At 41.2% G+C, this 25,536-nt stretch overlaps 1 protein-coding gene and 1 pseudogene across 25 annotated transcripts in view; one reads left to right on the forward strand and one right to left on the reverse strand.

The window, feature by feature from the left end:
* The window catches only part of LARP1B (La ribonucleoprotein 1B), a 202,235-nt gene that overhangs the window by 54,274 nt on the left and 122,425 nt on the right, over nucleotides 1–25,536 (forward strand). For all 25 annotated transcript variants that reach the window (XM_063705537.1, XM_063705533.1, XM_063705536.1 and 22 more), the window contains 6 exons: nucleotides 7,880–7,938; nucleotides 8,352–8,411; nucleotides 11,200–11,374; nucleotides 15,590–15,730; nucleotides 22,558–22,701; nucleotides 22,904–23,069. In XM_063705537.1, coding sequence (XP_063561607.1) covers nucleotides 8,370–8,411; nucleotides 11,200–11,374; nucleotides 15,590–15,730; nucleotides 22,558–22,701; nucleotides 22,904–23,069 — 668 coding nt within the window. In that variant the 5' untranslated portion in view covers nucleotides 7,880–7,938; nucleotides 8,352–8,369. The remainder of the gene's footprint in view (nucleotides 1–7,879; nucleotides 7,939–8,351; nucleotides 8,412–11,199; nucleotides 11,375–15,589; nucleotides 15,731–22,557; nucleotides 22,702–22,903; nucleotides 23,070–25,536) is intronic.
* LOC109026482 (large ribosomal subunit protein eL15-like) lies at nucleotides 1,609–2,299 on the reverse strand (annotated as a pseudogene).

Raw genomic sequence — 25,536 nt, forward strand, 5'->3', positions numbered from 1 at the left:
TTACTCTGTTAATGAGGTAAAGGAATTCCATCCACAGAATTTTGCCAGGAAGTTTATTGCTACAGTTAGAAACATAGGAAACACAGGGGAGAATATTTCAGGACAGAAATTATGAATTTTCTCTACATTACAACCTGCAGATCTAAGTGAACCAGATTCTTGATGCCTCGGCCCTTGTGAGAAATTTTCTTCCACTTTTAGGATGATTTTGATCATGTGTTGCTGTTTGTAGAAATCCAGATGAGGCACTCTTCAGCCAAAGTTGCTGCCCACCCAAGAGGCCTTTTATCTTGAAATTTAGTCATGAGACCAGAAGGAACTTCTCCCATCTGTGTCCTGACTTGGTATTAGTTTTATTTTGGATACCTCCTTTTTTTTTTTTTCTTTTTTTGAGATGGAGCCTTGCTCTCGTCGCTCAAGCTGGAGTGCAATGGAGCAATCTCATTGCAACCTCCATCTCCCGTGTTCAAGCGATTCTTCTGCTTCAGCCTTCCGAGTAGCTAGGATTACAGGCGCTCGCCACCATGCCTGCATAATTTTTGTTTTTGTTTTTGTTTTTGTTTTGAGACGGAGTCTCGCTTTGCCACCCAGGCTGGACTGCAGTGGCACAATCTCGGCTCACTGCAAGCTCCGCCTCCCGGGTTCACGCCATTCTCCTGCCTCAGCCTCCCGAGTAGCTGGCACTACAGGCGCCTGCCACCACGCCCGGCTAATTTTTTTTTGTATTTTTAGTAGAGACGGGGTTTCACCACGTTAGCCAGGATGGTCTCGATCTCCTGACCTCGTGATCCACCCGCCTTGGCCTCCCAAAGTGCTGGGATTATAGGCGTGAGCCACTGCGCCCGGCCAATAATTTTTGTATATTTAGTAGAGATGGGGTTTCACCATGTTGGCCAGGCTGATCTTGAATTCTGGACCTCAGATGATTGACCCACCTTGGCCTCCCAAAGTGATGGGATTGCAGACATGAGCCACCACACCCGGCTTTTTTTTTTTTTTTTTTTTTTTTTTTTAAAAAGACCGAGTCTCGCTTTGTCACCCAGGCTAGAGTAGGAGTACAGTGACACAGTCATAGCTCACTGCAGCCTAGAACTCCTGGGCCCAAGGGATCCTCCTGCCTCAGCCTCTCAAGTAGCTAGGACTACAGGCATGTGCCATCATGCCTGGCAAATTATTTTATTTTTGTTTTTTAAATTTAAAAATAGAGACAGTATCTTGCCATGTTGCCTAGGCTGGTCTTAGAACTCTTGAACTCAAGCTATTTTTATTTTTTTTTTTGAGACAGGGTCTCACTATATTGCCCAGGCCTAGTCTTGAACTCTTGGCGGCCTCAAAGGATTCCCTGCCTCAGCCTCCCAAAGTGCTGCTATTACAGGTGTGAGCCTGGCCTGGCAGATTCCTTTTTTTCCCTCTTTTAAATAATTTATTTTAAACCTATTATATCACACAGTATGTTTTATACACTGACATATAACCCTCTAACAAGATAAAGCAAAGACAAAAAAGTTTATCTTATTAGAAGGAAGATACACCATCACTTATTCTCTTCAAGCATTATTGCACTTTAACTTTTCTTAATTTGACAAAGCATTCATGAAGCAGTCTGCAGACTAGTTTTAACAGATAAATAATACCTGTAAGCAGACATGATTGTCCTAAATTGTTTATTAGGTATGAATTTTACAAACTTTACTTATATTGGCTGTAACGGTGGAGCTGGAGAGTATTGCGCCTTCTCCAAGCTCCCTGGTGAGAACCACCAATATAGTGTGGTGGCACTTAAGGCCCTTTCCAAGGCTATGGCTCTTTCGGCCTGCAGATGGCAGCCCATGCATCTTCCTATGCTTGTGGACTGGTTTGGTGATCCATTGGGTGTCAGGATTTCTTCTGATAGCTTTATGGAATGGATCAATGAGGATAACCTCAAAAAACTTGTATGTGGAATCTTCACCAACCCAGTGAGAATTCAGGACTTTTAGAGCCCCACAGTGGCATCCAGCTTGCTCCTTTGCAATGGACTGAAGACTTTGAGCAAACTTTAGCTGGTTAACACCATGATGGACAGGCTTGCCATAAGTTGCACCCTTAGGAACTGGGTGCTTTCGGCCACCATGGCGAACACGAATCCTATATATAACATAAACTTGCTTGGCCTTGTAGCCCAGCTGGTGCGCTTTATCAGGCCGGATGGAGTGGGGAGCCCTGTGGAGAGCCGAGAGCTGGTGGTACTGCCAGCAACCAACTCTCAGAAGAAAGCACATTTTCTCCATAGCTCCTGGATTTACTTGTATGCCCCCATCTTGGCTTACCTGATGGCTGCTGCTAGACAGAAGGGGCGCAGATTCTTTTATTAAAATCACAATATGGGTTTATTAATCCCTTACTTGTAGTTATGGTTGTTTTTTGCCTATTAAACATCAGCATTCTAGTATAATTTCCATTCTTTTACTCATAACAATATGATGTTTAAAAAATACTGATTTTTTTCTGTCTTTTTCATTCTTATTTTTCTCGAACACTATGTTCATCATCAACCTCTTTTCTCCTACTATTTGGTTCATCAACCTTATTTTCTCCTGTTTGGTTCCTAGAAACCTCAAGTAAGCTTACTGTTGTTACCCTAATGAAATACCATTTTAAGTAAGTTATATAGAAAAAATGCATAAATATATTCTCCTTACAAAAATGAAAAACTTTCATGTCACCTTAAGATAATTTACTGAGGCCGAGTGCAGTGGCTCACACCCGTAATCCCAGCACTTTGGGAGGCTGAGGTGGGTGGATCACGAGGTCAGGAGATCGAGACCATCCTGTCTTAACACGGTGAAACCCTGTCTCTACTAAAAATACAAAAAAAATTAGCTGGGCGTGGTGGCAGGCACCTGTAGTCCCAGCTACTTGGGAGGCTGAGGCAGCAGAATGGGGTGAAGCCGGGAGGTGGAGCTTGCAGTGAGCAGAGATTGCACCACTGCACTCCAGCCTGGGTGACAGAGCGAGACTCCGTCTCAAAAAAAGAAAAAGAAGATAATTTACTAAATCTAAACTCCTTTTAAAAATTGCTGAGGACTGCCCGGGCACGGTGGCTCATGCCTGTAATCCGAGCACTTTGGGAGGCTGAAGTAGGCAGATCACCTGAGGTCAGGAGTTCGAGACCAGTGTGGCCAACATGGTGAAACCCTATCTCTACTAAAAATACAAAAATCAGCCGAGTGTGGTGGCCGGCACCTGTAATCCCAGCTACTTGGGAGGCTGAGGTGGGAGAATTGCTTGAACCCGGGAGGCGGAGGTTGCACTGAGCCAAGATGGTGCCATTGCATTTCAGCCTGGGCAACAAGTGAAATTCCGTCTCAAAAAAAAAAAAAAGGCTTAGGATGACCGGCTGTAGTGGCTCATACCTGTAATCCTAACACTCTGGGAGACCAAGGTGACCGGGATTTGAGGACAGGAATTTGAGATCAGCCTGGGCAACATAGTGAAACCCTATCTCAATTAAAAAAAAAAAAAATAGCTAAGGAGTGGTCCTAAATATGGCTGACATAGTTGATTTAGAGATTTACCTGTTGATTATCTTGATTTCTTTCATTTTTGTATCTAGAAGAAACGGAACATTTTTATACATATGTCTTATATCCATGTGTGCCTTTCTGTAGGGTAGATGCTGAGAAGTAGAATTGTTAGGTTATAGGGCATTTTTTAAGTTTATGAGTCACTTTTTATGTATTTATTTTTTAATGTTTTTATTTTTATTTTTTATTTTTTGAGACAGAGTCTCGCTCTGTCACCCAGGCTGGAGTGCAGTGGCGTGATCTTGGCTCACTGCAAGCTCCGCCTCCTGGGTTCATGCCATTCTCCTGCCTTAGCCTCCTGAGTAGCTCGGTCTACAGGCGCCCGCCACCACACCCAGCTAATTTTTTGTATTTTTAATGGAGACGGAGTTTCACTGTGTTAGCCAGGATGGTCTCGATCTCCTGACCTCGTGATCCGCCACCTCGGCCTCCCAAAGTGCTGGGATTACAGGCGTGAGCCACCACACTGGCCTTTACAAGTTGCTTTTTAAAGTAACTGTATAAACTGATACTCCCACTATTAGAGTTTGAGAATTGTCTTCTTTCACAATTTTTTTTTTTTTTTTTTTGAGACAGTCTCACTCTGTCGCCAAGGCTGGAGGGCAGTGGCACTGTGTCGGCTCACTGCAACCTCCGTCTCCTGGGTTCAAGCCATTCTTCTGCCTCAGCCTCCCGAGTAGCTGGGATTACAGGCGTCTACCACCACGCCCAGTTAGTTTTTATATTTTTAGTAGAGATGGGGTTTCACCATGTTGGCCAGGCTGGTCTTGAACTCCTGACCTCAGGTGATCCACCTGCCTCAGCCTCCCGAAGTGCTGGGATTACAGGCATGAGCCACCGTGCCTGGCCATTCTTTCACATTTTAAAAAGCACTAATTTTTACCACATTTTCCCTTAAATATGATAAAATGTGAAATATTGATATCATCAGTGCATTTTCTTAATTAAAATTTTGCCAAAAGATTATTGTCATAAGAATTAAGCTGAGTGAAATAGGCTCTGCTGTGTTGTAGCTTTTGTTTAAAGTATCCTAGCCCTTAAAAATATATTATTTTCTTTATCTGTTTACAGTTATTTCCTTGTAGGTCCCAGGGTTTAAGGATAACATTTTATTATTTATTTATTTTTACTTTATTAATTAATTTATTTATTTGAGATGGAGTCTCGCTCTGTTCCTCAGGCTGGAGTGTGGTGGTGCGATCTCGGCTCACTGCAACCTCTGCCTCCTGGGTTCAAGCGATTCTCGTGCCTCAGCCTCCAGAGTAGCTAGGATAACAGGCACCCGCTGCTATGCCCGGCTAATTTTTGTGTTTTTTAGTAGAGACGGGGTTTTGCCATGTTGGCCAGGCTGCTCTCAAATTCCTGACCTCAGGTAATCTGCCTGCGTTGGCCTCCCAAAGTGGTGGGATTATAGGCGTGAGCCACAGTGCCCAGCCTAAGAGTAACATTTTAAAGATAGTGAAATAATGCTCAAAAAAGATGTACTGGTATATAGTGTCTGTCTTACTAATGATGTTTGAAAAATGGAGATATGTAGATCCCGTGCTTGTTCATGTATATTTATAGTGGCTTAAATTTGCAGGGTGTATCATTTCTTTGTGAGAAAGGTTCTCGCTCTGTTGTCCAGGCTGGAGTGCAGTGGTGTGATCATAGCTCACTGTAGCCTCGAACTCCTGGGCTCCAGCAATCCTCCTATCTCAGCCTCCTGAGTAGCTGGGACTACAGGTGCACGCCACAATGCCCAACTAATTTTTTTTTTTTTTTATAAAGACAGGGTTTCACTTATGTCGCCAGGGCTGCTCTTGAACTGTTGGGCTCAAGTGATTCTCCCGCCTTAGCCTCCCAGAGTGCTGGGATTACAGGCTTGAGCCACTGTGCCTGGCTTGTTTCTTACTTAGAAACAAAAAACAGGTTTCATCTGTTTGAATATACATGTTTTAGGCCGGGCGCGGTGGCTCACTCCTGTAATCCCAGCGCTTTGGGAGGCTGAGGCGGGCGGATCACAAGGTCAGAGATCCAGACCATCCTGGCTAACACAGTGAAACCCCGTCTCTACTAAAAATACAAAAAATTAGCTGGGTGTGGTGGCATATGCCTGTTGTCCCAGCTACTCAGGAGGCTGAGGCAGGAGAATCGCTTGAACCCGGGAGGCGGAGGTTGCAGTGAGCCAAGAGAGCACCACTGTACTCTAGCCTGGGTGACAGAGTGAGACTCCATCTCAAAAAAAAAAAAAAAAAGAATATACATGTTTTTTAATGTGAAAAATTTTTAAATTTAAAACAATTTCCTAAACTGGCTTGCTATTTCAGTCTTAGGTGTTCTCTAATGACATGCAGCATGATTTCCTCCATGTTAAAACGTGAGAAAATGAAAACTTTCCTTTCTTAGGCTTCTTTTACCTGTCATCTGTACGTATATATAATTTTTTTTTTTTTTTGAATCAGAGTCTCACTCTGTTGCCCAGGCTGGAGTGCAGTGGTGCAGTCTCGGCTCACTGCAACTTTCACCTCCTGGATTCAAGTGATTCTCCTGCCTCAGCCTCCTAAGTAGCTGGGATTACAGGCATGCGCCACCACACCTGGTTAATTTTTGTGTTTTTAGTAGAGATGGGGTTTCGTCATTTTGGCCAGGCTGGTCTTGAACTCCTGGCCTCAAGAGATCTGCCTGCCTTGGCCTCCCAAAGCTGTTTGGATTACAGGTGTGAGCCACTGAGCCTGGCCTGTATATATAAAATTATATTTAAAACCTGGTGGACTTCTTTCCATGTCAATACATATACAGCTTTGTCTGATTTCTAAAAGTTATATAGTATTTTGTGTATTATTACGTAGAGACTGTTTAAATAGGATTATCAACAAAGTTGCACTGAACATCCTATATGGACATCTTTGTACCTTTTCTTGATTCCTAGATAATTTCCTGAAAATGGAATTCTTTTATTAAAAGTTATATACATTTTAGATGACAGATTACCCTTGAAAGATATACTACCTTGGCTGGGCGCCGTGGTAAGAAGTAAGAAATCTTAACAGTGTTGCCGGGCGGGGTGGCTCACGCCTGTAATCCCAGCACTTTGGGAGGCCAAGGTGGGTGGATCACCTGAGGTCAGGAGTTCGAGACCGGCCTGACCAACATGGAGAAACCCCGTCTCTACTAAAAATACAAAATCAGCCGGGCACAGTGGCACATGCCTGTAATCCCAGATACTCGGGAGGCTGAGGCAGGAGAATCGCTTGAACCTGGGAGGCAGAGGATGCGGTAAGCTGAGATCTTGCCATTCCACTCCAGCCTGGGCAACAAGGGCAAAACTCCACCTCAAAAAACAAAAAAAAAAACACAGTGTATTACACTGAACGGACGGAACAATCCTTTCATTAACAGAATATAGGCTGGGCCTGGTGGCTCACACCTGTAATCCTAGCACTTTGGGAGGCCAAGACGGGCGGATCACTGGAGTCAGGAGTTTGAGACCAGCCTGGCCAACATGGTGAAACCCCATCTCTACTAAAAATAGAAAAATTAGCCCAGTGTGGTAGCACATGCCCATAGTCCCAGCTACTCAGAAGGCTGAGGCAGTAGAATCGCTTGAACCTGGGAGGTGGAGGTTGCAGTGAGCCTAGATTGCACCACTGCACTCCAGCTGGGGCGACAGAGCTAGATTCTGTCCAAAAAAAAAAAAAAAAAATGACAATATAACAGGAGAAAATTACAAATACAACTTTTTTTTTTGTGACAGAGTCTCTTTATTTCTCTCATGCTGTTGGTAAGAGTATGAGGTAGTATTTCTTTCTTTTTTTTTTTTTTTTGAGACAGAATCTTCTCACTTTGTCGCCCAGGCTGGAGTGCAGTGGCGCAATCTTGGCTCACTGCAACCTCCCCCTCCTGGGTTCAAGCCATTCTCCTGCCTCAGCCTCCCAAGCAGCTGGGATTACAGGCGCCTGCCACCACGCCTGGCTAATTTTTTTGTATTTTTAGGAGAGACAGGGTTTCACCATTTTAGCCAGGCCGGTCTCAAACTCCTGACCTCAAGTAATCCGCCCACCTCGGCCTCCCAAAGTGCTGGGATTACAGGCGTGAGCCACCCCGCCTGGCAACACTGTTAATATTTCTTACTTCTTGATTTGGAGACTGAAGATCACCTTGAATCTATGTGTCAAATGGAGTTGATTTTTTGCTAGGAATTTAAGTCTCAGAACCTTGGATTTTGGTTGGAAATGATGATTATACTGATTTACTGAAATTGACATAATAGTTATTTTGTTGAATTTATTGAATGAAGTAGTTGTAAAAACAATTCTATATATTTTCTTTAGAATTCGGTTCCCTCAAAATTATAAAAGCAGGAAAGCTCAAGACAAAGAAATCCAACAAGGTATGTCTTCATAGGAAGTAGTTCTTAACTGTATTGATTTTTGAAAATTGAGGCTAAGAACTCTTAGGTTATTATAAGTGTATTTTTCTTCTAATTGTATTATTGGTATTAGATTAAAGTTAATATTATGGAAAATCATAACCTTTATCCAAATCTCTATATATGTCTTTGTTATCATGTATAACTCAATTTAATGTTATTAAATAGTGGTGAAAGTTTTATCATAAGATTAAGCCATTCTTATTTCAAAATGTTCTATTGTTTGCAGAAACTTTTTGATTAATTTGGCAGATGCCTGCATATAACTGAATATAAATGATTATTAAAACTCCTTTCATTTTAGAAAATGTTTTTTTCCTGCTTAAAATTTCTAAAAGTAATTTCAGACCTAACACTTATTTGTTACTTCTTAGGCTAGTGATTTCAGTGATATGGAGAATTGGCCAACACCAAGTGAATTAGTGAACACTGGAGTGAGTATTATTTTAAAGTTTTTTTTTTTTTAAAGAAAGGAAAATGTATTCATTTTGACATGCAGAATTTTATTTTACTTAAAATGTAAAGAATTGTCATACTGGGGGACAGATTTTTTTTATTTTTTTGAGACAGGGTCTTGCTCTGTCTCCAGGCTGGAGTGCAGTGGTGTGATCACAGCTCATTGTAGCCTCAAACTGCTAGGCTCAGGTGATCTTCCTACCTCGACCTCCAGAGTAGCTGGGACTACAGGCACGCACCACTGTGCACAGCTAATTTTTGTATTTTTCATAGAGACAGGATTTTGCTGGTCTCCAGCTCCTGAGCTCAAGTGATCCTCCTGCCTCAGCCTCCCAAAATGTTGAGATTACAGTATGAGCTACCATTCTGGCTGAGGAACAGATTTAAAAACTTGATTCATCAAGAAGATTACATTTTGTTAGTTTAATTTGCAGTTATTCTTCGATGCTGCCAGTAACATTAGTAATGAACTTGTTGTCTTAAGCTTTACTCATGGTAAGCTTAACCTAACCTATTATTTCTTTCTTTCTTTTTTTTTTTTCCTTTGAGATAGGATCTCACTCCATTACCCAGGCTGGAGTGCAGTGATGTGATCACAGCTCACTGCAGCCTTGGCCTTCCAGGCTCAGGTGATCCTCCACCTTTGCCTCCCAAGTGACTGGGACTACAGGTGTGTGCCACCACACTGGGAGATTTTTAAACTTTTTACAGAGATGGGGGTTTGGTCATGTTGCCCAGGCTGGTATCAAACTCCTGAGCTCAAGCAATTGGCTCGCCTCAGCCTCCCAAAGTGCTGGGATTATAGGCGTTAGCCACCATACCTCGCCTATTATTTCTTTAATAATGAAGACATATTATAAATTGTAATCAAATTTTTATATTTGTATAAAATCACATACATTGATAAAGAGGTGCTGAAAACGTGGCAGCTATCCTTTTGATAGTTTACCCGCTTTTCAGATAACCTAATTTAATTCATCACATTTCCCTCATCTGGTTATATTCTTTTTTTGAGACGGAGTCTTGGTCTGTCGCCCAGGCTGGAGTACATTGGTGGGATTTCAGCTCACTGCAACCTCCGCCTCCCGGGTTTAAGTGATTCTCCTGCCTCAGCCTCCTGAGTAGCTGGTATTACAGGCACGCACCACCACATCTGGCTAATTTTTGTATTTTTAGTAGAGACAGGGTTTCGCCATGTTGGTCTCGAACTCCTGACCTCAGGTGATCCACCCACCTTGGCCTCCCAAAGTGCTGGGATTACAGGCGTGAGCCACTGCGCCCGGCCTCATCTGGTTGTATTCTTAAGAGGTAATCTTATATTTGAGATTTGCATTTTCTAGAATTTTATATATGTGGAAGCATTCAGTAGGTACTCTTTTTTTTCCTGGCTTCTACTCAGCATTATTTTGAGATTTACTTGTGTGTCAGCAGTTCATTCTTTTTTCTTACTGAGTAGTATGGATGTAACACAGTTTGTCCATTCACCTATTGTTAATGGACATTTGGATTAATTTTATGTTTTGGTTGATACAAATAAAACTGCTATATGAATGTTTGTGTAGAAAATTTTTCATTTTTTCTTGGATGTGTAACTAGGTTGGATCACTTAGTAGCTACCTGTTTTAGCTTTTTAAGAAACTGCTGAGTTTGCACTTCTATCAGCAGTGTACATGAATTCCAGTTACTCCACATCTTCACTCACTCTCTTTTTTGTGTGTGTGTGTGTGAGACCGGGTCTCACTTTGTCACCCAGGCTGGAGTACAGTGGCATGATCTCAGCTCATTGCAGTCTTGACCTCCTGGGCTCAAGTGACCCCCCCACCTCAGCCCCACAAGTAGCTGCGACTATAGGCATGCACCACCATGCCTGGCTAATTTTTTTGTATTTTTTGTAGAGATGGGGTTTCGTCATGTGCCCAGGCTGGTCTCAAACTCCTGAGCTCAAGTGATCTACCTGCCTTGGCTTTCCAAAGTGCTAGGATTACAGGTGTGAGCCACCGAACCCATCTTTACTCACCCATAATATGGTCAAGTTTCAAAAAATATTTTAGCCATTCTAATAAATGAGGAGTGGTATCCCATTGCAGTTTTAATTTGCATTTTTCTGATGAATGAATGCAATAATCTTTTCATAGATTTGCCATCAGTGTGTCTTTTTGATGAAGTATGTGATCAATCTGCCCATTTAAAAAAATGGAAGGCTGGGTGCAATGGCTCATGCGTGTATCGCAGCACTTTGGGAGGCTGAGGAGGGTGACTCATTTGGGGTTAGGAGTTCGAGACCAGCCTGACCAACATGGTGAAACCCCCTCTCTACTAAAAAAAAAAAAAAGAGCCAGGTGTGGTGACATGTGCCTGTAATATCAGCTACTAGGGAGGCTGAGGCAGGATAATTGCTTGAACCCAGGAGGTGGAGGCTGCAGTGAGCCGAGATCGTGCCACTGCACTCCAGCCTGGGCAACAAAGTGAGACTCTGTCCTCCCGCCCCCGCCCCTGCAAAAAAAAAAAATGGTATTGATTTGTTGTTACTGAGTTTTGAAAGTTCATATGTATTTGAGGTAAAAGTTCTTTATCAAATACTTAGCAAATACTTTCTCCTAGTCTGCAGCTTTACTTTTAACTGTCTTTTGAAAAGTAATTTTTTGTTTTGATAACAGTTTTTGTCATTTGTTTTGCAATTTTAGGTTAGGTATATTGCCACAAATTTTTGGGTATGTTAGTGAAAATATTAATGGAAATCATTTCATTCTGAAAACCTTTTTGCAGTTTCAGAGCGTCCTCAGCCAAGGAAATAAAAAGCCACAAAATAGAAAAGAAAAAGAAGAGAAGGTTGAAAAGAGAAGTAACAGTGAGAGCAAAGAAAACCGGGAAACAAAATTAAATGGTCCTGGTGAAAACGTCAGTGAGGATGAGGCTCAGTCAAGTAATCAACGAAAGAGAGGTCAGTTTGTCCATATCTTTATTTTGATTTTAGTTTTTGAAGAAAGTTGTAATGAGGAATTACATTTCATTAACTGATCTCTGGTAGTCAAAAATGTATAGTTTGTATTTCTTCAGGATAAACAATCTGCAGAGGTAACTCATTTGCTTTTGTAACATTTCTGAACTATTAGACTTTCCTTTTTGTATGTAACTTGTATTCTATGCAAGAAAATGGAATGGAGTTCCACTTAGAGGTACAGTTGTAGATACATTCTTGGAAAGTTGTGTGATAATTATTGTTCTTTTAGATCTGCATTGGAACTGCTCCCTATATTTAGGGAGTACTGTGAAAATTAAATACATTTTTTTCCTAAGAGAAAAGTGAGAATAGGCCGGGCGCAGTGGCTCACGCCTGTAATCCTAGCACTCTGGGAGGCTGAGGCAGGCGGACCACTTGAGGTCAGGAGACATGGTGAAACCCTGTCTCCGCTAAAAATACACAAAAAAATTAGCCGAACATCGTGTTGCGCATTTGTAGTCCCAGCTACTCGGGAGGCTGAGGCAGGAGAATTGCTTGAACCCAGGAGGTGGAGGTTGCAGTGAGCCGAGGTCACGCCATTGCACTCCAGCCTGGGCGGCAGTGCAAGACTGTCTCAAAAAAAAAAAAAAAGAATAATTTTAGTCAATCTTTTCCCTCATAGCATTCCCCTGTCAAAATTACACTTTGAAGGAATGAAAATATTGTCTTCATATCCTTTTCCATTTTCTTTTCTGAACTTTTCGTGTGTCTAGGGACAGTTTATGATTTACATGCTTTGTAAAAGCATATACTCATTCAGTGGTCGGAGTCTTGGTAAAAGTGTCTTCAGGCGCTTCTAGGCAGAAAAGGGCTTTAAACTGTTAAGTTGTCAGTGACTAAAGCAAGGTGATTTTCTGGGAGAGTAGCAGGAGGTGAGGTTAGAGACATAGATAGGCAACATCCATGGTATACAGGGCCTTGGAGTTATGATTCCATTTTGAATACCATGGGAAACCATTGAACCAAGATTCTCTGGAGGTGATATGGCATGGGAGGGAACATTTAATGGTAAAGTTGTTGCCAACTTCTTTAACACTTTAACTTTTACCGTAGACTGATCACTTACTTGAATAGTTTGTCTTTTTTTTTTTTTTTTTTTAAGAGACAGAGTCTTGCTCTGTCACCCAGGCTGGAGTGCAGTGGCCCAATCTTGACTCACTGCAACCTCCGCCTCCCGGGTTCTAGGAATTCTTCTGCCTCAGCCTCCTGAGTAGCTGGGATTACAGGCGCATGCTGCCATGCCCGGCTAACTTTTTGTATTTTAGTAGAGACGGGGTTTCACTGTGTTGCCCAGGCTGGTCTTGAAATCCTGAGCTCAGGCGATCCACCTGCCTCGGCCTCTCAAAGTGCTAGGATTACAGGCATGAGCCACCGGGCCTGGCCGAATAGTTTGTCTTTTTAATAAATAACTAATCCTTAGTGCAGGATAAGCATTATATTCACTTGATACAATGAATAAAGGCTAATTGCTCAAAAACAGTGACAACAAGACAAACAAGTGGTTGTTAGAAAAATTTCTTCCTGTTTCTTTTTTTTAATTTTTAAATTTAAAAATGTTTTTAAAATTTTGAAACAGGGTCTTGCTCTGTCACCCAGGCCGGAGTTCAGTGGCATGCTCGTGGCCCACTGCAGCCTCGATGACCTGGGCTCAAGTGATCCTCCCACCTCAGCCTCCTGAGTAGCTGGGACTACAGGCATGTGCCACCACGCCTGGCTAATTTTTGTATTTTTTTGTAGAGACAGGGTTTCGCCGTGTTGGCCAGGCTGGTCTTGAACTCCTGGGCTCAAGCGATCCACCTGCCTCAGCCTTCCAAAGTGCTGGGATTAGAAGTGTGCGCCACCATGCCTGGCCTCCTCATTTCTTAACTACTTCGTCACTTAATTGTTTCCTGCTTCCTACATACGTAAGTAGTGTTCTTGACTGTCTAGAATCCATACAGATGACAGATTTGTTATCCTGATCTAAAATTTCTTTTTTTTTTTTTTTTTGAGATGGAGTTTCGCTCTTGTTGCCCAGGCTGGAGTGCAATGGCGCGATCTCCAGCTCACTGCAACCTCTGCCTCCTGGGTTGAAGCGATTCTCCTACCTCAGCCTCCCAAGCAGCTGGGATTACAGGCACCACACCCAGCTAATTTAGTATTTTTTTTTTTTTTAGTAGAGATGGGTTTCTCCATGTTGGTCAGGATGGTCTCGAGCTCCCAACCTCAGGTGATCCGCCCGCCTTGGCTTCCCAAAGTGCTGGGATTACAGGCGTGAGCCACCGCGCCTGGCAATTTGTCTTTAATTGCTTCAATTAAAACTGGTCAGTCAACAGTAAAACCCAGGTGTTTTGTAGTTAGAACAATTCATATAATCAAGTTTTTAATTGATCTAGAGTACAGATTTTTGACTTTAAAAGAAGGGCTTCTTTGCGTCAAGGAATCTCATTGACATCATTTATAGTATAAGATTAAAAGCCTTTTTAGATGCATTTATGTTCACTTTTCCTCATTTGATCCATAGTTTGCAGGATTTATAGGATATCAATATTGTAGTTGCACACTAATATTTATTTTTAAATTGCCTTGGCAGTTTTTTCATTGCCGTGAGTCTTTATTTTGGTAGAAAATATAGATTGGGCAGAATACTGAACATTTTGAAACCTGAGCTATGGCATTCATGAATAGATGATCTTCAGAATTTCACTATAGAATAACCATAAATAATTAGTTACATTGTCATTTAGTCATCAAGAAAAGTTAAACTGCTTGTGTTTTTTTTTCCTTAGGAAGATGCATAATAGCTGTAAAATGTTCTGTCAAGTTAAACAAATTTTATACTTATCCCTCTTCCCTCTTATATTTTGAGAAACCTCATTCATTCGTAAAAATCCTGGGTAAATTAATATTTTAGGCAGTGATCTGGAACTAAAAGTGCTGCAAACCTAAAGCCTAACTTTCCAAAGTTCACATTATAGCGTTTTATCAGATATATCCCATTCTAAAGCCTAAGAATTTTAAATTAAACGGATTTTTTTAAAAAAGCCTAAGAATCAAGTACTAAACAGGAATAGTATGTATATGTACTTCTTTTTTTTTTTTTTTTGAGACAGACTCTCGTCTCTGTCACCCAGGCTAGAGTGCAGTGGCACGATCTCGGCTCACTGCAACCTCTGCCTCCCAGGTTTAAGGAATTCTCCTGTCTCAGCTTCCCGAGTAGCTGGGACTACAGGCATGTGCCACCATGCCTGGCTAATTTTTGTATATTTAGTAGAGATGGGGTTTCACCATGTTTGCCAGGCTGGTTTTGAACTCCTGACCTTAGGTTATCTGCCCGCCTCAGCCTCCCAAAGTGCTAGGATTACAGGCGTGAGCCACTGCGCCCGGCCTTTTTTTTTTTTTTTTTTTTTTTTGAGATATAGATATTGGACTGTTAATTGTCATTGAAGTATTTTGGTCTGATGTAGGCTTATGCAGAGGAGAATGTTTTCATGTTACTTATATTAACATTGTTTCTTCTACGAAATGACAGATTGGTCCAATGTGATGTAAGGAGTTCAGTTGTGTGTTTGGGATTTTTGGGCGGCTGGGCGTCGAGCTTGAACGCTTTCTTAATTGATGGCTGCTTTTAGGCCAACTATGGGGATTGTACTTTTTACTCTCTTTACAAGGTTTTTTCCTAGTGTCTAAAGAGCTGTCCTTCTTTAGACTAACAGTTAAATTTACGAGGGGATTGGGGGTTCCGTAGGCAAATTTAAAGTTGAACTAAGATTCTATCTTGGACAACCCAGGCTGGAGTGCAATGGCACGATCTCAGCTCACTGTAAGCTCCGCTTCCCAGGCTCAAGCTATTCTCGTGCCTCAGCCTCCCGAGTAGCTGGGATTACTGGCGTGTGCCACCACACCTGGCTAATTTTTGTGTTTTTTAGTAGAGACAGGGTTTCTCCATGTTGGTCAGGCTGGTCTTGAACTCCTGGCCTCAAGTCATCCGCCCACCGCGGCCTCCCAAAGTGCTGGGATTACAAGCGTGAGCCACCGTGTCTGGCCTCTTTACAAATAATCTTAAAATACACATTAAGTGTTTCACTTATTTGATTAAAGTTCAGAGTGCTTTCAAATTGCAAGGGTTTAGTGAAAATTGTACATTTGTCCTTAAATGATTTTGTTTTCTTCAAGCTAATAAGCACAAGTGGGTACCACTCCACTTAGATGTTGTAAGATCAGAGAGTCAAGAAAGACCTGGATCCCGGAACAGCTCAAGATGTCAACCTGAAGCAAATAAACCAACACATAACAATAGGAGAAATGATACACGAAGTAAGTTACCATTCTAAGACAAAAATGACTAAGGAAAGACTTAGTCTTAATGCTCGTTATTTTAGTAACCACATGTATAAACCATTTGAGAATAAGTTGAAGACATCATGTGCCTTTAACCCCAAATACCTTCAGGGTATATTTCATAAGAACAATATAACTGTAATGCAATTAACAAGAATGAAACTTAACATTAATACAATGTGATTGTCCACAGGCAGATTTTTCTCAATAAAGTCCTTTATAGTCGTCCCCTCCCCTGCTCCAAGGATCCATTCTGGGATCACCCATTTAATTTAATTTTTTTTTCTCTTTAGGCTCCATTAATCTGTAACAGTTCTTGCTTTTGTCTTTCATGACATTGATTTTTTTGAAGATTGTAGCATAATCGTATTGTAGATATCCCTTTGGGTTTTCTAATGTTTCCTTATGATTGGATTGGGGTTGTGAATTTTTGGCAGGAGTACTGTATAAGAAAATATATCATTTTCTTCTTAGCGAATCACATGGGAGTATGACCTTGATTTGTCCCATTATTGAAGATACTAACTTTGATTACCCCTGTAACTTTGATTATTAGTTTGATTACAACATTGATTAATATTAACTTTGATTACCCCTGTAACTTTATTTGATTATTAGTTTGATTACAACATTGATTATTATTATTATTATTTGTTTTTTGTTTGAGATGGAGTCTCGTTCTGTTGCCCAGGCTGGAGTGCAATGGTGTGTGATCTGGGCTCACTGCAACCTCTGCCTCCCGGGTTCAAGCAATTCTTCTGTTTCAGCCTCCCAAGTAGCTGGGACTACAGGCACATGCCACCACACCCGGCTAATTTTTAAATTTTTAGTAGAGATGGGGTTTCACCATATTGGTCAGGCTGGGCTCGAACTCTTGACCTCAGGTGATCCACCCACCTCGATGTCCCAAAGTGCTGGGTTATAGGCTTGAGCCACTGCGACTGGCCACAATGATTATTAACCTTGATTACTTGGTTGAGGTAGTGTACTCTAGACTTTTAAAAAATTTTTAAGTTTCTTCAGTTTTTTTGTTTAATTTCTTTTCTCCCTTTGTAATTACTGTGTAATTTGTGGAGAGAGGCTTTGAGACTGTGGAGATAATAATTTTCTCAGACTTTTCAAACAAGCCTTAGCTTCCTTTTTTTTTTTTTTTTTTTTTTAAATAAGTGATGGGGTCTCATTCTGTTGCCCAGGCTGGAGTGCAGTGGGACAGTCATAGCTCACTGCAGTCTTGAACTCTTGGGCTCAAGCTATCCTCCCACCTCAGCTTCCCAAGTAGCTATGATGACAGGTGCGTGCCACCATGCCCGGCTAATTAAAAAAAAAAGTTTTCTTTAGAGACAGTCTTGCTACGTTGCCCGGGCTGGTCTTGAACTCCTAGCCTCAAGCGATTCTCCTGCCTCAGCCTCCCGAAGTGTTGGGATTACAAGCATGAGCCACCACACTTAGCTTCTCCCTCTTTATTGCCAAATAATATTCTGTTGAATGCATATAGCCCTTTGTCTTTTCATCTGTTGATGGATAAGTGGCTTGTTTATAGTTTTTGGTCTTCATGAATAACGCTGATGAATAGTTGTTTACAAGTCTTTGTGTGGAATGTATGTATTTCTCAAATGCCTGTGAGTGAATTGATTGGTCATATAGTAGCTGTATATTTAACATTATAAGAAACTGCTACTTGTAGCATTTTACATTTCCATCAGCAACTTTTTTTCTTTTTGCTATGTGTTAAGTCCCATGTCTAGTGGAATTCCTGTATTTTGGATTTGGCTGATTGCTTTGTCATGGTATTCTTTTTTTTTTTTTTTTTGAGACTGAGTCTCGCTCTGTCGCCCAGGCTGGAGTGCAGTGGTGCGATCTCGGCTCGCTGCAAGTTCCGCCTCCCGGGTTCACACCATTCACCCACCGCAGCCACCTGAGTAGCTGGGACTACAAGCGCCTGCCAGCACGCCAGGCTATTTTTTTTGTAGTTTTTAGTAGAGAGGGAGTTTCACCACATTAGCCAGGATGGTCTTGATCTCCTGACCTCATGATCCGCCCTCTTTGGCCTCCCAAAGTGCTAGGATTACAGGCGTGAGCCACCTCGCCCAGCCGCTTTGTCGTGGTATTCTTTGGCATTTGCATGTTCCTTTTTTTGAGACAGGGTCTCACTCTGTCTTCCAGGCTAAGTGCAATGGCATGATCTCGGCTCACTGCAACCTTCACTTCCTAGGCTCAAGCGATTCTCCTGTCTTAGCCTCCTCAGTAGCTGGGACTACAGGCATGCACAACCATACCTGGCTAATTTTGTATTTTTTTGTAGAGATGGGGTTTCCCCATGTTGCCCAGGCTGGTCTCAAACTCTTGGGCCCAAGCGATCTTCCAGCATCAGCCTCCCAAAGTGCTGGGATTAGAGGTGTGAGAGCCACTGTACCTGGCCTGCCTGTTCCTTTTGTCTTTTCTTTTTATAACTGGCAATAAGAAAGAGCTAGGTTGATTAGATTCAGGCTTATTTTCTTGCTTGGAATACTGCTGTGTGTATTTCACTTTCAGTTGTGTTAATATTGAGTTAGCTCAGGTGTTAGGTTGATCAGTCCATTATAAAGTATTCCATTAGTCTTTTCTTTTTTTTGAGACAAAGCCTCACTCTGTCACCCAGGCTGGAGTGCAGTGGCGCGATTTTGGCTCACTGCCTTCCAAAGTGCGGGGATTACAGGTATGAGCCACTGCACCCTGGCCCATTAGTCTTTACTGAATGGTTTTACTTTCATTAAAATCATTGGCCAGATACTTTTTTTTTGGTCTTGAGACAGAGTCTCGCACTATTGCCCAGGCTGGATTCTCCTGCCTCAGCCTCCTGAGTAGCTGGGATTACAGGCATGGGCCACCATGTCTGGCTAATTTTTGTGGTTTTAGCAGAGTCAGGGTTTCACTATGTTGGGCCAGGCTGGTCACGAACTCCTGACCTCAAGTGATCTGCCTCCCTTGGCCTCCCAAAGCGCTAGGATTACAGGTGCGATCCACCGCATCCGGCCCAGATACATTTTTTCACAGGGTTTGCTCAGATTTTCAGAAAGCAGAGGATAGGATATGTGGAAACAATAGGATGAGCATTTGTTTTTATAGTTTTCTGCTGAAATCTGATAAGTCATGTCCTGTGAATGGATAAGAAGGCCTAAGGAAATTTTACAGACTTAATACTAGCATTCAAAAATTTTAAATATACCTATGTAGAGGTAAATGTATTTCGATTAAAAAAATTTCCAATATATTATGAAAAACTTTAAACATACAAAAAATTGAAAGAATTGTTCAGTGAATACCTGTCTAGCCACCATCTAGATTAATAATTTCTCTGTATTTAATTCATTCATCTGCTGAATCCCTTGAAAGTAACTTGGAGATGTTGACGCTTTATCACTAATGTCCTAAGAAAATGCATCCTCTAAGAAAATCACACTAGTTTCCTAGTACCATCTAAAATCTAGTCAATAGTTAATTTTTCTCAGTTGTCCACAAAATATGACTTTTAAATTATAAAACTTTAGCTAAATGCAGTGGTGCAAGCCTGTAGTCCCAGCTACTTGGGAGGTTGAGGCAGGAGGATTGCTTGAGCCTGCGAATTTGGGGCTGTAGTGCACAATGATCATATACGTGTGGGGGGGAGCATATATATATATGTATGTATATGTATAAAACTTGTTTATAGAAAAATGGACTTTTTTTCTATTTTTCAAAATGTCATTTTAAGTTTTTATTCTAAAAGTAATGGATTCTCATAATTTCATTAATTTTTTTCTTATTAAATATTGAATATATAAGAAAATAGACAAAGTTATACAGAACAACAATATAATGAGCTGAGTATGGTGGCACTCACCTGTAGTCCCAGCTACTTGGTAGGCTGAGGTAAGGAGGATTGCTTGAGAGCCAAGAGTTCCAGGCTGCAGTGAGCTATGATCATGCCACTGCAGCCTGGGTGACAGAGTGAGACCCCATCTCTAAAATCAGTAATAATGATGATGATGATGATGATGAACAGTGGAAACTCACCCTGTTTAAGAAATGTATGTTACTATTACTTTTAAACTTTGCTTTGTGCACTCTGCAGTTTCATCCCATTGTCTCGGAAAAAATGAGCTTAAGTGCATTGGTTTCTTTCATGTTTTGAAATCGCCATGCAATGTGACTTTATCAACATTCTTTGGCAGGAATTTTTGTTTTTTTAATTCAGCCTACTTTTCTTTAGATTAATGCATGTTGCTTATATTACTGTAAGTCTTTTCCTGCTGAAAGGCTGTTTCATTATTTGATAAAATCTGTACTAACGGTGGGTATTTGGATTGTTTCCAGTTTTTTTGATATTAAGGCGAACATTTTAATGCATGTTTTTCAGCACACAAGTACAAGAGGCTCTCTAGGATAATTTTTTCAGACTGCAGACTACACTCTGTGAGTGGGTTATGAAATCAGTATATTGGTTCATGATCAGGTTTTTAAAAACCTAGAGTGCTTCACATAGTAAATTTTTAAATGATATGTGTTTATAAAATTTTTTGTAAGTGTACTTGTGTGTGAAATAAATAAGGCTTACTTACAGATTAAGGCAGAAATGTTTGAAAAAGTGGCTGGACGCAGTGGTACACACCTGTAATCCCAACACTTTGGGAGCGGGAGGTGGCTGGATCTGGGAGGGGGAGGTGGGTGGATCGCTTGAGCTCAGGAGTTTGAGACCAGCCTGGGCAACATAGTGAGAACTCATCTCTGTTAAAAAAAAAGGAAATGTCTGAAAAAGACTGTTTTAGGTCTAAGCATTGAGGATGGAACTATGGGATCTAGGGTAATGTTCTCAGTGAGGGTGATTTTTTTTTTCCCCAGAGTCATTTGGCATTGTCTGGAGATATTTGTTACTGGTTGTCACAACTGAGGGAGTGAGTGGGTGCTACTGGCATCTAGTGGGTGGTGGTCATGGATGATGCCAAACATCCTGTAGTCCACAGAACAGGCCCCCACACCAGAGTCTAAAGTGCTAAGGTTGTAAAACCTTGTCTCTAGGATTTGCATATCTTCACATTAATTAGATTATTCCAAGTTGATTTTCAAAGTAGATATACCTATTTTCAGCCTCATTAGCAATATATGAATGTTCTACCTGTTTTTTGAGACAGAATCTCACTCTGTTACCTAGGCTGGAGTGCAGTGGCGAGGTCTCGGCTCACTGCAACCTCTGCCTCCCAGGTTCAGGCGATTCTCCTGCCCCAGCCTCCCGAGTAGCTGGGATTACCGGCGCCCACCACTATGTCTGGCTAATTTTTGTATTTTTAGTAGAGATGGGGTTTTGCCATGTCGGCCAGGCTGGTCTCGAACTCCTGACCTCAAGTGATCCACCCACCTCAGCCTCACAAAGTGCTGGGATTACAGGTGTGAGCCACCGCACCTGGCTAATGTTCTACCTTTTTAAACTTTGTCAACATTTCATATTAGAGACATTAAAATATTTGTTGTACTGGGGTAAAGAGCCTTTCATTGTCTTAATTTGCATTTCTTACAGTCAATAAGGCTGAGCACTGTTTTCGTTTTTCTTTTTTTTTAATTCTGAAACGGAGTCTCGTTCTGTTGCCCAGGCTGGAGTGCAGTGGCAGGGTCTTGGCTCATTGCAACCTCCGCCTCCCAGGTTCAAACAATTTTTCTGCCTCAGCCTACCGCGTAGCTGGGATTACAGGCACTCCACCACCACGCCTGGCTAATTTTTTGTATTTTTGGTAGAGGCAGGGTTTCGCCATGTTTCCCAGGCTGGTCTTGAACTCCTGAGTTCGAGCAATTTGCCTGTCTCAGCCTACCAAAGTGCTGGTATTACAAGTGTGAGCCACCACACCGGGCCTCTTTTTATGATTTCTTTTTTTTTTTTTTGAGAGGGAATCTCGCTCTGTAGCCCAGGCTGGAGTGCAGTGGTGCAATCTTGGCTCAATACAACCCCTGCCTCCCGAGTTCAAGTGATTCTCCTCCTTCAGCCTCCCGAGTAGCTGGGATTACAGGTGTGTGCTATGGCACCCGGATAATTTTTGTATTTTTAGTAGAGGCGGTATTTCAGTATGTCAGCCAGGCTGGTCTCCAGCTCCTGACCTCAGTTGATCCGCCCGCCTTGGCCTCCCAAAGTGCTGGGATTGCCGGCCTGAGCCACCGCGCCCGGCCTTGTATGATTATTGACCCATTGGTAGGCACCGTTTTCTGTATTTATTGTCCACTTGTATTTTTTTTTTTACCTTGCTTGTATTTTAGATATTTTTCCCATTGAGTGGTTGTGTCTGTGTGTGTTGCATGAGAGAGAGTCGTATGAGTTCTTACATGTACTCTAGATAGAATTTCTATATTTCGCTTCAGATATCTTTTCTCAATTTGTTTTGTGTTTTCATTTCCTTTTTACTTTATAAGGAATGTCATTTACTTAAATAGAACCATCCTTAAATATTTCATGAGAAATGTTTTTTAGCAGTTTTATGTAGTACAAACTTAGTAGTCTTGGAACTTCTTGAATCTTTAACAGCACAATCTTAATAAAACTATCTCTTTACCTTTCTAGTATGTTATTTTACTTGTTAGAATGTATTCTTCATGTGTCAGTACCTTTTAGGCTCTGTTTTATGCTAGAGATATTTTTGATAAATTCTTATTGGATCTCTTCAGTTTGTATCCATCTGAAAAATGCCTGGCTACTGTTAATTAGTTACAAAGTGGAAGAAGGTGGCTATTATGTTTTCATAAAGACAATCATGTTATTTTACTTGGCAAATCGAAGTATATAAAAATATTTTTATTTTTAAAAGGTTGGAAGCGAGATAGAGAAAAAAGAGATGATCAAGATGACGTTTCCAGTGTGAGAAGTGAGGGTGGTAATATCCGAGGTTCCTTTAGAGGTCGAGGAAGAGGCCGAGGACGGGGAAGAGGACGAGGCAGAGGAAATCCTCGATGTATGACATAATTTTTGTTTTGTTAAATTAGATAAACTTTGAAAAAAATAGAGCAACTATCCTCTATTATGTTTTAACTAATTTTCTTTGTCTGATAATAGGTGGTTTTATGTTTGTTAACCTTTGAAGTTCTTCACTTTATCCGTAGTAACTATTTTTTTCTAATATGTGATTACCTTTCTTTTTCTTTATTCACATCAAGTGAACTTTGATTATTCATATGGTTATCAAGAACATGGTGAAAGGACTGATCAACCATTTCAAACAGAACTTAATACCAGTATGATGTATTACTATGATGATGGTACAGGTGTACAGGTGTATCCTGTGGAAGAAGCATTGCTTAAAGAGTATATTAAGCGTCAAATGTAAGTGGATGTTTGATGTAAGCAGACGGGATAGCAAAATCTGTTGTATTATGAACTTTAATGTCATTGATAATGAATATGTTATAATTTTTTTTTTTTTTGAGACAGAGTCTCACTCTGTTGCCCAGGCTAGAGTGTAGTGGTACGATCTTGGCTCACTGCAACCTCTGCCTCCTGGGTTCAAGTGATTGTTCCGCCTCAGCCTCCTGGGTAGTTGGGATTACAGGCACATGCCACCACACCTGGCTAATTTTTGTAGTTTTGGTAGAGAACGGGTTTTGCCATGTTGACCAGGCTGGTATTGAACTCCCGGCCTCAGCTGATCTGCCCACCTTGGCCTCTCAAAGTGCTGGGATTATAGGCGTGGGCCACCGTGCCTGGCCTGTTTATAACATTTTTAAAGCTACTTACTTGTAAAGGTTGGAAAATGTTAAAAATTATTTTGATTATATATTTTTAGGGAATGTGATTAAAGTAGGTATTTTTAAAATTTTATATTTGGTTTATCCTGGCTTCTATAGTATTTAGATATTTTTCTCCTTAAAGGAGATTAGGTAAAATGTTATTGCATAATATGAATAAATACAAGACTGTAAAGCTTCTCTATATATACTTGAAATTGAACAAGTAAAATTTGGCTTATTATTTGCCAATAGGTGTTTATATTAGAATTTGCAAATGAACATAAATGAAAAATGGTGGTATCTTTTGATTTTCTTCTTAGCAATTGACTTCTGAATTCTTAAGTTTTTTTTATCTTCTAAGTTTTTCTTTGTGACACAATTAAATGGGGACTACCTTATATTTTAGTTCAGATTTCTTACTCTAGTTCTCATAGTAGTTGCTTTCTGGGTACTGAATGTGAAGTCAGGAGAATATTATTTCTATTTTCTGAAAGAAAAAACAAACCCTATGCATATTAGTATTGTATAGGATATTTTGCTTATTTATATAGTATGTTTTTATAGAGGCAAGAGAAGAATGTTGCCAAGCAATTTGCATAACCAATTTGTTAAAACTTGAAATTTTTCTCTCCTTACAAGGTGAAGGAAAAGGGCTATTTTTGAAAGCGCATAGGCATTTTAAAATCATCTGTTTTTCCAAAATAAAATAGACTCTACTCTGTTACTAGAAAATTTCTTTATCATCATCAGCCAGGCACCTTCCTGGGTTGCCTTCATGGTGGATCCAATTTGCTTACAGTGTGGAGCAACTTGTTTATATTGTTCTTGCTTCTTTTGTTACAGTTGATGCAAACACTGAAGAAAAGGGCCTTTTTATGGGCAGAAATTGCTTGACATGTGGCTGTCAACTTCATACCACTATTACTGTCTTTTTTGTAACTTTTGCTGCCAAGTCCCTTCTGAGACCTGACAGTGGACATGCAACTCCATGTCAGGATAATCGGCCTCCAGTGTGCTCATACAAGTGAGGGAGGAGCAGAGCTACTTCAGTGTTGACAAAATTTCTGATCATGCAGTGTAGAATCCAGAGCCTCTAAGGTAGGACTTGATGATGTCCCTAGGACACTGAGCAAAATGTCAGATGTGGCATTGGTCATGCCTCTTTTTTTGTTGTTGTTCTAGCAGTAGGGATTTTGGCAAATGTTAGTAGAGCACTAGGTTTAGTGTGGCTTGCTATTATTATTACCATTCTTTGATTAGTGGAGATGTGGCTTTGAAGGAGTCGTGCTTTTTACTTTGTGTTATTTGGTTTCTAATATATAGATAGGCTGATTGATTGAGGTTTTGATTTTCTTTTTGAGAAGTCACTAAAAGTTTTCCTGGCCAGGTGCGGTGGCTCACGCCTGTAATCCCAGCACTTTGGGAGGCCAAGGCGGGCGGATCACGAGGTCAGGAGATCGAGACCATCTTGGCTAACACAGTGAAACCCCGTCTCTACTAAAAATACAAAAAAATTAGCCGGTCGCGGTGGCGGGTGCCTGTAGTCCCAGCTACTCTGGAGGCTGAGGCAGGAGAATGGCGTGAACCCGGGAGGCAGAGCGTGCAGTGAGCCGAGATAGCGCCACTGCAGTCCGGCCTGGGCAAAAGAGCCAGACTCCGTCTCAAAAAAGAAAGAAAAAAAAAATGTTTTCCTGACACCTGTGGAAAAATGATGCAAAATGTATTGTAAAGTATGAGGCCTAAACGTATTCAAAATGGTTGAGGGTTTTTTTTTTTAAACTTTTTTTTTTTTTTTGGGATGGAGTTTTGCTCTTGTTGTGCAGGCTGGAGTGCAATGGCACGATCTCGGCTCACTGCAACGTCCGCCTCCCGGGTTCAAGCAGTTCTCCTGCCTCAGCCTCCCGAGTGGCTGTGATTACAGGCATATGCCACCACGCCCAGCTAATTTTTGTATTTTTAGTAGAGACGGGGTTTCATCTTGTTGGTCAGGCAGGTCTCAAAACTCCTGTCCTCAGGTGATCCACCCACATCGGCTTCCCAGAGTGCTGGGATTACAGGTGTGA

The sequence above is a fragment of the Gorilla gorilla genome, chromosome 3 (genome assembly GCF_029281585.2).
Source record: "Gorilla gorilla gorilla isolate KB3781 chromosome 3, NHGRI_mGorGor1-v2.1_pri, whole genome shotgun sequence".
NCBI lineage: Eukaryota > Metazoa > Chordata > Mammalia > Primates > Hominidae > Gorilla > Gorilla gorilla.